Source organism: Engraulis encrasicolus, chromosome 3, assembly GCF_034702125.1.
Source record: "Engraulis encrasicolus isolate BLACKSEA-1 chromosome 3, IST_EnEncr_1.0, whole genome shotgun sequence".
NCBI classification, from domain to species: Eukaryota; Metazoa; Chordata; class Actinopteri; order Clupeiformes; family Engraulidae; genus Engraulis; species Engraulis encrasicolus.
Window position 1 is genome coordinate 26,549,421 of NC_085859.1, and position 11,668 is coordinate 26,561,088.

Here is an 11,668-nt window from a genome sequence, read left to right on the forward strand (position 1 = left end):
TACCTTATACATCTCTGCTCTTTTGGTTCTCTTGACTTGACTTGTCTTGCACATTTTGTCAGGAGCATTGGAGCTGCTAAAAATGGTGTTATGTGGTCCTTGGCTCTGAAACAAACAAGAACATCAGGCATCACTCCCAACTATGTCAATTATAGCTCTGTGGATCAAAACCAAGCTTTTTTTTGCTAGAAATTGTGTAGATCCCTGAAATAATCTTGGTTCCTTGAAAAGTAATCCCCCCCCCCCCTCCATACAGGTCATGGTGCTGCTCTGTAAACTGCAGTGAAAATCTGAGTCGCTGTTGTTCTGTCCCTGAAAGATCCCATCCAACTTCCCCTCCCTTGTCTTGTCTTGAGCACATCCTCCTTTAGCGGCAGCAACCCCTCCGTCTTCAGACGTCCATGTCGCTGATCTGGCTAGCTCTCTAAAACTGTTGATTGATCCCTGACCATCCTGGCTAACTCCCCATTTCCCCCATCCCATATTTGCAAGCGATGTGGGCTCCACCTCCAGATCGGTGTCCATCAGGTTGCGACCCCTGGGGCCTGAACCCGGCAGTGCGGCCCTGTTCCCCCACATAGTGAGGGGGGAGGGTGGGTGACATTAGTCCACCACTGAGGTCTTTGGTGTCCATGATGTCCATATAATGGTGGGACGTTCAATCTCAACCAAAGAAATGTGCCTCCTCCTCACACCTGACATGAAGCCAGGTGCTGTTAGAAATAATCGACCTGCCACAAAAAAGTGCCCACTCCAACATATTCTTTGTGCTTATGCTCTGTGGGCTGCTTTGAAGCTCCAGAGGAAACGATCCTAACCAAACCTCTCCCACCCCCCAGCCCCATCCCTTTTAACCTCAGCCCCTTCAGGGCTTTCAGAAGTCCCTGTCTGTGGTCCGGTACATCTGCAGGGACGTGGGCTCCACCACCTCCGGCTTGGAGTTCAGGAGGTTGTGTCCCGTGGGGCTGTACCCGGCGGAGCGGTTGAACGCCGCCAGCGTGCGGCTGGTGGGGGTGAAGCCGCCGGCGGAGCGCTGCTTGACGGGCGGGCGGTGCAGGTACTTGCGGGAGGTGACCAGGTCGCCGTAGCCCTGGGCGTGCGAGAAGGCGTAGCCGGAGCGCCGCGAGCTGGTGCGGCGCATGCGCGTGCGCCTCGCCGGAGGGGGCGGGGCCACTTTGGCTTCGAGGACCTTCAGGCGCACCTGTTGTCGTATCCCAGAAGGCATTGCAACAAAGTGTTAGTCATGGATAGGCACCAACATTTCACCAAAACAGTCAGACACAAACATTAATTACAAGGAAGACAATAGAATGGGAATGCAAAGCTGTTCAGAAAGACAGTATCTAAGAAGACATTGCAAAAAACTTTGGTCATTTACTCTACATAAAGCACTGTACCACAAAAGTCAAAAATGAAATAGCTTGGGATTCCAATCTATTGTGAAAGAGACAGTAAGTCAGCAAAAGAATGGCAACAAATACTTTGACATTCAAAGAAAAAACGGCAACAAAGACCTAGTGATTGGCGGTATGAATCTACATACAGTTTCTATTCCTGGTGTCTCACTGTCATTGTCTTGTCATAAATGGACCAGTCATTAGGGTGACACAGAAGGGTGTCCTAACTTGTCATTGTGTGTGTGTGTGTGTGTGTGTGTGTGTGTGTGTGTGTGTGTGTGTGTGTGTGTGTGTGTGTGTGTGTGTGTGTGTGTGTGTGTGTGTGTGAGCATTGTAGTGTATTGTTGTTACCTTTTGGTTGATGGTGGGCCGTAGCTGGATGAAGAGGAATCGGTGCGTGAGCACAGGCAACGCACACAGGATAGAGGTGAGAAGGATCGTCAGCCACACGTTAGGCTGACTTAGAGCACTCCTCGCCGAACCTGAACCCACACACACACACACACACACGCACGCGCGCACACACACACACACACACACACACATACACACACGTTAGGCTGAATCAGAGAGCAGAGAGCTCCTTGCACAGGCAAATACGGACACATACAGACGCGCGCACGCTCACACACACACACGCACACACGCACACACACACATGCACACACCATGATATTGCAGAAATAACATGGTAGCAGTTTCTATGAGCAGATATATGGATTTTTTTGGTTGCGGTGGTTGGGGGCAGGGTGCCAACGAAAGCAAACTCACCAACGAAAGCGAAGGATCCCGTGAAGATCTGGTACATGCCGTTGCTGTACATGGTGAAGGTGACTATGAAGTACATGGCCAAACTGCCCCAGACGAAGATGTGGTTCACTATGGTCCAGTAAGACATGTCTAGGCCCAGCTGAGGAGAGAGAGAGCAGAGGAGCGTGTATTATGGCAGTGTTTCCCAACCAGGGGTACGTGTACCACTAGGGGTACGCGAGCACACCTCAGGGGGTACGCGGAAAAATATAATAATAGCAAATATATTGAGTGTAGTCACATTGGGATAGAGGAACAGAGCATGTGTGAGGGTGAGGGGGTACTCATCATATGACAAAATGGCTCAGGGGGTACGCAGGACAAAAAAGGGAAACACTGTATTATGGGAATAAAGAATTAAGAAAAGAAAGCAATCATAATATGTCCTGTCATTCAATCATATACAAGACAAAGTGGCATACCGTTTTATTTTTTGCCAACAATATGACATAATGATGTTAGAGATAATGACTGATTAACCTCTTAGCGAAGAGCCTATGTTATAACCTTGCTGTCACCAAAATTGAAATGCCTGTGTCAGAATCTGTTACTTAAGGCTCTCAGTGCTGTCATAGCAATGTTGTAATGATGTAATTGAGTATTTCCAGCAAATAGTGAATAGGCCTGCCGCTGGTGACCCCATCTGCATTAAGAGGCTACGAAAATAAATCATCAATAATAATAATAATCAATAATAATTATAATAATTTATAATAATAAATCATATAGGATTTGAAGTGGCATACCGGGCCTACAGTTTCATTTTTTAACCAACAATGTGACGAAATGATGTTAGAGATAATGATGACTGATTAAACAGTGTTTGAGCAGCAAGAAAATGTACTTGCATCATTATCATCTACGCGTATCATATTTTGGGAAGGTATGAAGTAGTAGTCATAGATAAATGCCATGGAAGCATAATGTACATACACACCCGCCTCCCACCACACAGACAGCCCTCAAACACACACCTGTATGCAGACGGCTATACACAGACAGGTCTGCACGAGAAGTGCGAAGGTCTGATAGTCGGCCACATCCCTGCCATCGTTGCGGACTGTGTCGTAGAGGGCCCCGTAGGGGATGAAGAACAGCACCAGGGAGCAGTAGCAGCTGTGGAGGGCACACTTGACGAAGGCCGTCTTGCTGAAGTAGAGGTTACGCTGGCCAGGCACGTACAGCTGGGGGTACTCGAAACTCCAACTGTCACTCACGTCCTGCACAGAGCAACAGAACCAAAGATTTGGTTAGAGGTGAATCCCACAGAGTTAATTTGAACACTGTGGTTTATATACTTCACTATATCTTCTCATTCACATCAAGGGTATTTTCGCATATGGTATAGTGCCCCCTTTAACTGGACCAAACTCAGTCCTCTATAAGGGTATTTTCACACCTAGTCCCTTTTAAGTGAACCAAACTCAGTCCTCTATAAGTGGACCAAATACTCACACTCACAATATGAACAAACACAGACCTGAGTTATTTTACTGTCGGTTCACTTCTTGGTCCACTTACAGAGGACCGAATGAGGTTCACTTAAAGGGGACTAGATGTGAAAATAATGTTCAGGTATGTTGTTAGAATGTCAGAAGTTACATAACTGTAGTGAGTGGCTTTGTTTTGATTGTTATCACTGTCTGTGTATGGTACGCTAAAAGCCATATGGTCTTTGCATGCATTTCAATAACAAACTGCTCAGAAGTCAAGTAAGGTCACAGTCTGTTGGAAGAGCATACTGTGCTGATAGCGTTGTGCCCAGTGGCTCTATCTAAGTCTCGGCATCTGTTTGTCTTGGCATCTGTCTCTCTCAGTTACTCCCTGCATCTGTCTCTCCTCTCTGCCCAGATTTCATTAAAGAAATTCCCCGTAAACAGGATAAAAGCATCTGGGGCGCCTAATGCGAATAGTGTAATGCAGACACAGACACAGATGTTGTTTTCATAAATGAATCTTCATCTTACTAATACGGTAGTATTGCATAATGGATTTATTATACTGTTATGTATCTTACTGTGTGTGTGTGTGTGTGTGTGTGTGTTGTCTACCTACCTGGTCAAACAGACTCATTCCCAGAACCGGCAGTGCAGTGTACACCAGGTTAAAGAGAGTGATGAACCATTCATCATAGACAGTCTGCAGGAAGAAACACATCACCCAATCAGACACGTAGCAGGAATGCAGGTTAACAAGTAGCAGAATCTCAGGCTATGTGATTCTCATTCACAGTATAGTATACTGCATGTTTGTAGAGTATGATTCGCAAAATGTTCCAATACCAGTTCTGCCCTAAAAAGCCAAACGGCAAATACTGTATTTATCTCGAGACTGGACACTTGTATTCTTTCGTAGTGCTTGATCAACGCATCACCATTATACCAGCAATTCAGCAAAAGACAACATATTACAGCGTTAAAGTTTTCGTTTTAAAATGAAACAAATGTTTTAACTGTTTTTAACATAGACTTCTGGTTATGTCCAACCAGGGAAGCTGACTGTGGGGAAAAAGCGATCAGTGTTCCAGAGTCCAGAGAAAATGGGCCCTGAATTGGGTTGTCATTGCATTGTAATGGGGGGACTTTCAGATGCTTTTGTCCTGGGCGTGACCAAAGCTGTCGACGGACGGCTGTGTCTAACTCACCTGTGCAGAGAAGCCACAGAAGAAGGCGTACCAGAAGTGGACGAAGGTGAAGGAGAAGTTCTTGTAGAAGAAGTATCTGAGGAACTTGCACATGCGCAGGTAGGACCAGCGGCCGTGCACCAGCAGGAGGCGCTGCAGGAAGCGGAACTGGGCGAAGGAGAAGTCGCTCGCCAGGACCGCCTGCATGCCCTCCTGCCCACTGATGCCTACGCCAATATGGGCCGCTAGAGAGAGAGAGAGAGAGAGAGAGAGAGAGAGAGAGAGGGAGAGATGTGAACTGAGTGAAAGAGAAGTCAGAGGAGAGGATGGTTTGCATGCCATCTTGACCACTGCTGCCCAACACCAATGTGAGACGCTATAGGGTGGACAACACTCAGACACGCACAGAGATAACACTTGCGTGCACACAAACACACACACACATTTAATACTTTTATTTCGATCTCACAGCAGAGGAATCATAACAGATCAAAAGTATCTGTGATACTTATAAATATAGTACAGGGAGCAATTTCAGAGCAGCCACATGCACGCACGCACGCACGCACGCACGCACAAAGACAGACACAGACACAGACACAGACACAGACACACACACACACACGGCTTTGGCTTACTAACACTCTGCAAGTTGGCATCCATCACAGTGGCATTACCCTTGATCATGCTGACGTCGTTGGCTCCGTCACCGATGGCCAGGGTGACGGCCTTCTTGTAGCGCTTGACCAGCTCCACCACCTGGGCCTTCTGGAGGGGAGTGACCCGGCAGCAGATCACCGTCTTACACATGCAGGCCGTACGCAGGAACTCCACCTCCATACCAGGCTCCAGAGCATAGGCCTGCAGGAAGGGTAACGCTATTAAAATCACATCACTTCTTAACCAATATAATATAACATAATATAACATAACATAACATAACATAACATAACATAACATAACATAATATAATATAATATAATATAATATAATATAATATAATATAATATAATATAATATAATATAATATAATATAATATAATATAATATAACATAACATAACATAACATAACATAACATAACATAATATAATATAATATAATATAATATAATATAATATAATATAACATAATATAATATAATATAATATAATATAATATAATATAATATAATATAATATAATATAATATAATATAATATAATGTACATTCTAACCAAACTCCACACAAGGCTCCAGAGCATAGGCCTGCAGGAGTGGTAACACTATTAATATCACATCTTAACCAAAATAATAAAATATATATGACACTCTAACCACCTTGTCTACTTATGCCAGAATTGGTGAAAAACTAGAGATGTACAGGATTCAAGATCCGGTTCCGGATCCGGCAGGATAATAGGGTTTTTCAGACCATCTGGATCCGGCAAGATCTCAAGCAGTGGATCCGGTATCCGGCAGTTACCTAAAAATCAGGATCTGGGGCATCTCTACTTTTTACGTAGCCTAGGCTTTTCAGTCAGTCTTTCACAACCCCAATAGCTGCATGGAGTGAAAGCCCTTTGGAAGCGGCCGTTGAAGGCAGTGTGGCAGTAAGCCAATGAGTCTTAAAGTTTGCCCAAACGTAATAAAAAGGGCCCACGTGTGTGAGTAGGCTATGTGTTTCAACCCTTTCGTAGGATCTGGTATCCGGTTCCGGATCCGGCAGGATCTTAAAGCAGTAGTGGATCCGGTATCCGGCAGGATCCTAAAAATCAGGATCCTGTGCATCTCTATGAAAACCATTTGGAAAGCCTACCGGAGGCATCAACATTCTCTACACAACTGACCCGACCTTTCTACAGTATCCACCACCACAAGTCGGCCGCCCTACGGTATCGGCCACCTGATACCTTTTGTGTTATTGTTAAGACAGCAAGTCTCTGTAATATGAAGAGCTCATCTTTGCATCATGTGCAGAAACACTGTGGGGAGGAATGCAGAGGGATGCACAGTATGTAGCAAACAAGTGAGTGGGAAGGGAACAACACAGTTTTCTTGTCTTCTATGTGGTATTTGGGTAAAACATCGTATTATTTTGTCATACAATATGGGTTGATGTTTTTGATCTACCGGTAGTTGCAGTAGGGGTTTGATGGGGTCCATTCTGTACCACAGTATGGGTACTAGATGGTCACAACACAAGCAATCAAAATCATCTTATACTTTCTATCACAGAAGTGTGATAGAAGTGTGTTTTTTTTTAAACCGGCACAGAATAAATCAGTTATTATACTGTTGGTCAGTAGAGAACACTTCTATTCCTTCCAAACAATTTGGGCAGTCAGTGAGCAACCATCGGAGGACCACGTACGTAATCACAGATCTGACTGCAACTCGCAATGTTCGACCTCGAGTTTCAGTCAGATCTGTGATCATGTGGCCCTCCGATGGTGGCTATGAAATGACGTGGCCCTCCCCATTATAAACGTTGCCCATCCCTATAGTACATCTACACACACAGACAGGTCCCCTGTCCCTCACCAGACTGTGCCCGTTGATGACAATCCCGAATTCTCCACTGATGACCTCGTCTGGGACGATCTTGGGTGTGTTGCCCAAGATGGACTTGGACATGAAGTTCTCCTCCTCCTTCTCATCGCCTGGCTTCATGGTCATCCTGGCATTCCTGTTGTGGACAAACACAAACACACAAGACATTCAGAACATTACATTATATTACACTTAGCTGACGCTTTGTACCCAAAGCAACTTACAGGGTACAGGGTATTGGTTACAGTCCCTGGAGCAATGTGGTGTTACCGTAGATGCCTTGCTCAAAGGCACTTCAGCCATGGTTGAAACTACTGGTAAGGGTGAGATTTGAACCTGCAACCCTCTGATCTAAAGGCCAGCACTCTAACCACTGAGCCATGGCTGCAGTACATAACTTGTGGCTACTCCCAAAATGTGAAGGCCCTAACAGTAGGCTAACTTGCTGAAGGTAGTAGTCTTAAAGATTCGAGAGGCACACTGATTTTGGTGAAGAACACCTGATTTTTCCTCAAAACAGTTGGCCCCATGCAGCACTCTCCTCTTCTTCCTTTTTGACACAAGAAATTCAACTCAGCACTGAAAGCAGCTTGTCATATATACCACAGGAAGCTACGGCTAAATAATTATATACAGTAGACACAAGGTCAAGAGGTCTGTACATCAGACTGGAGGTTATGTTCTGCATTAGTGTGTGTGCTGAGTACTCAGTCAGTGTGAGTATTGAGTATGGTTAGTCGGTGTCAGTGATGGTCATGAAAGTAACAGACTGGTTGTGCCATTGTGCTGTGCTGAGTACATATGGATGGATTGATTATGGGTAGTGAGTGCAGTGTTAGTGTGAATGCTGAGCATGACTATTATTGCTTTGAGTGCCGAGTCCATGTGCTGAATATGGCTATAATATGGTCAGCGTTAAGTGTTGATAGTGGCTATAACTGCTAATTGGCAATTAGTAGTTATAGCCACTATCAACATTTACACTGAATATATGTAGCCATATTCAGCACACAGACTTGGTTATTAGTTATTGCAGACGTCAATGTCAGTGTTCACTGTGGCTGTAATTGAATTGTTGAGTCAGTGTGAGTGACGATTATGAATATAATATGTGCTATGCTCCTGTGTCAATAATATGTGTAATATAATGTGTGCTGCTATGCTCGTGTGTCAGTATGTCAATAAGTTTGCAGAATATGGCCGTTATTGCGGAGTCAGTGAGTGTGCAGTCTGTGACTATTATTGCTGAGTCAGTGTGCATGATGTTGGTGTGTGTGTGTATGGTCGCTGCCTCTGCCTGTCAGACCTGAGCTCCTCTCGGACGCCCTCTGGGGTGTGAGCCGCCACTACGAAGACCTCATTCATCTCCTCCCGCAGCATGTTACAAGAGTAGCCAATGTTCTCCGCTGTCTCTGGAGAGAGAGATGGGGGGGAGAAGGGGGGCGAGAGAGAGAGAGAGAGAGAGACCGAGAGAGAGATGGGGGGATAGATGGAGAGAGAGAGAGAGAGAGAGAGAGAGAGAGAGAGAGAGAGAGAGAGGGACATAGAGAGTGAGAGATTGAGAGAGTGACAGACAGAGGGGGAGAGACAGGGGAGAGGAGGGGAGGGGTATTGATGAGATGGGAGAAACATAAATGGGAGTGGATGTGTGTGGATGAGTGTGTGTCTATTTTTTGTGTGGGTAGACAGTTGAACATAATGGCTGTGAGACAGAAATGCACACATTGTGAAGGGAGGGAAGAAGGGAAAGAGAGGGTAACAGTGAGGCAAGAGAGTGAGTGTACCGTATATGTGTATGAGGGCTCATATTACCCCAAGGAAGTTGTAATTGAATTCTGATTGGATTTTTACACTTGAGAGTACACAGCACGCACAAAAGTTATGCAGTAATACTAACAGTGCAAGACACCAGAATAGAAGCGTGTTGAGCATATCAAATATCCACACTTGTACACCACTGCATTTATTTCCAATTATATTCATTTTTAGTCTTCAATGTCTCTGAAAGGAAAAACTTATTCCTGCCCGTATAAGGCTCAATAGATGCATTTGATCACTTTTCAAATTTGTTTGCAGAATTGTGTGAATGCAAGCTGCATAGAAGGTGTTATTGAGACTGGGTTAGTTATCACAGCGACTCAATTGAAAATATCAAGTCTCTCAGTAAAACCCCTTGTGTTGTATTCAAAGATGTTCTTTGTGTTGTGTTACCTTGTTTGTCTCCTGTCAGCACCCAGATCTTGATGTCTGCTTTGGCTAGCTGCTCTATTGTCTGGGCCACTCCGTCCTGGAGCTTGTCCTCGATGGCTGACGCTCCTAAAAGCTAAAACACATTCACCACACAAACAGAGAGACACACAGACACAGAGACAGCCACACACAGAGACAGCCACACACACACACACACACACACACACACACACACACACACACAGAGGCATGCACGTAGGGACGCACACACACACACATACAATATCAAATAAAACTGGTATATAGCAAGCTAGTGCCTTGTAAAAGACCAGTTAAAATCTATTTTCTCGGAACTGCCAGTATCCGAATGAAAAGCACAATGTAACATTGCATTGCAACTATTGTGTGATTTTTTTTGTATAGTTCCAGACCCTTGGCCTAAATTAAATGTTTCTGGCTCTCCACTGCGCGTGCGCGCGCACACACACACACACACACACACACACACACACACACACACACACACACACACACACACACACACACACACACACACACACACACACACACACACCTTCAAACTGTCAGTATGAAGAGACAAAAACATGCTAATGATAGATGTTGTTATTGAACAATTTAGAAATATGTGAATTTAACCAAGACTTCTGTTAATGTTCCATCTTAAGAGGCTAAATTATTTTTGTTGATTGTAAATCAGTGACAGTTAACAATATTGTTCAGAAGTTAAAACCACTGACTGATAAAAATGCCATGGGTGGATGGGTAGAAGTGGGTTTTTTTGGCATATAGCCAGAACTGTTGACCCGAGAGTTGTGTTCTTCAGGGTATCTCACCAGCAGGTCTTTCTCTATCTCCTCATACAGCTTCTCCAGTTTCTCCTCCCGCTCGTCTAGTGCAATGCTGGCCTCATGATGGCGCTGTTTCCACTCTGTGAAATAGGCCTCGTCCAGGTCCTTGTATGCCAACGCTAGAGTCCTCAAGCCATCCCCTGCAAACTCCTACGGAGAGAGACACATGAGAGACATGATTACATTACATTACATTACATTACATTATACATTACAACTCAAAGTTATTTGCAGGGTATTGGAACAATGTGGGGTTGGGTGCCTTCCTCAAGGGCACTTCAGCCATGGACTTCCCATTTGAACCTGCAACCCTATGATCTAAAGACCACCTCCTTAACCATTAAGCCACAGCTGCCAACATGGTAGTCGGGATCATTGTAATTTAGCAAAAAAACGTAAGCTGAGTACAGATACTAGAATATGCAAAAGATGTACACCCGTACGAGAACAAGACAAACTGTCTGATGTCATACAGAATTTCACATATACAGGTGCCTGCACGCAAACACACACACTAAAACACACACACACACACACACACACACACACACACACACACACACACACACACACACACACACACACACACGCAGGGCCGCTGACAGCTTTGGCTGGGCCCAGGACAAAGTCATCTGAAAGGGCCCCCCTACCCAATACATACAATGTAATGAGGACCCAATTCTGGGCCCACTCTGTCCCTGGGCCCAGGGCAACTATCCCCTTTGTCACCCTCTGTCGGCTTCCCTGTACACACGCACGTCACACACGCACGCGCAAATACACACACATACACACACACACACACACACACAGCCACGCACGCACACACACACACACACACACACACACACACACACACACACACACACACACACACACACACACACACATACACACACATGCACGCACACACACACTCCACTCACATTGAGATGTTCAGTAGTGACGTCCATGAGCTTGGTGCAGGACTGGTGGAGCCTCTCGTAGATGATGGTGTCCGCTCCCTTACAGTAGAGACTCAGCTTCCCTTCTGGACTCCTCACTGGACCAACACACACACAGGAGGCATCAGTATACATGACTGCTAGAAATGTTGAATTACAGTCCTCTCACAATTAGAGATGAATGTCATAGAAATTGTGCCCAACAATTTTATTCATCAAGTATTTTGATTTGTTAATGTCAATGCACCACAATGCACTAGTCAATTTTCTACATTGCTTCACAGATTTAACAACAAACTAAACAT

At 45.0% G+C, this 11,668-nt stretch overlaps 1 protein-coding gene across 1 annotated transcript in view; it reads right to left on the minus strand.

Annotated features, from left to right (window-relative positions):
• Positions 1 to 11,668, minus strand: part of atp8b5a (ATPase phospholipid transporting 8B5a) — a 48,390-nt gene continuing 36,722 nt past the window's right edge. Inside the window, exons 17-28 of the mRNA XM_063195076.1 lie at positions 11,346 to 11,461; positions 10,405 to 10,569; positions 9,572 to 9,683; positions 8,667 to 8,772; positions 7,352 to 7,496; positions 5,508 to 5,691; positions 4,852 to 5,075; positions 4,263 to 4,346; positions 3,182 to 3,427; positions 2,169 to 2,307; positions 1,749 to 1,879; positions 1 to 1,201 (exon numbers count right to left, since the gene is read on the minus strand). Coding sequence (XP_063051146.1) covers positions 875 to 1,201; positions 1,749 to 1,879; positions 2,169 to 2,307; positions 3,182 to 3,427; positions 4,263 to 4,346; positions 4,852 to 5,075; positions 5,508 to 5,691; positions 7,352 to 7,496; positions 8,667 to 8,772; positions 9,572 to 9,683; positions 10,405 to 10,569; positions 11,346 to 11,461 — 1,979 coding nt within the window. The 3' untranslated portion in view covers positions 1 to 874. The remainder of the gene's footprint in view (positions 1,202 to 1,748; positions 1,880 to 2,168; positions 2,308 to 3,181; positions 3,428 to 4,262; positions 4,347 to 4,851; positions 5,076 to 5,507; positions 5,692 to 7,351; positions 7,497 to 8,666; positions 8,773 to 9,571; positions 9,684 to 10,404; positions 10,570 to 11,345; positions 11,462 to 11,668) is intronic.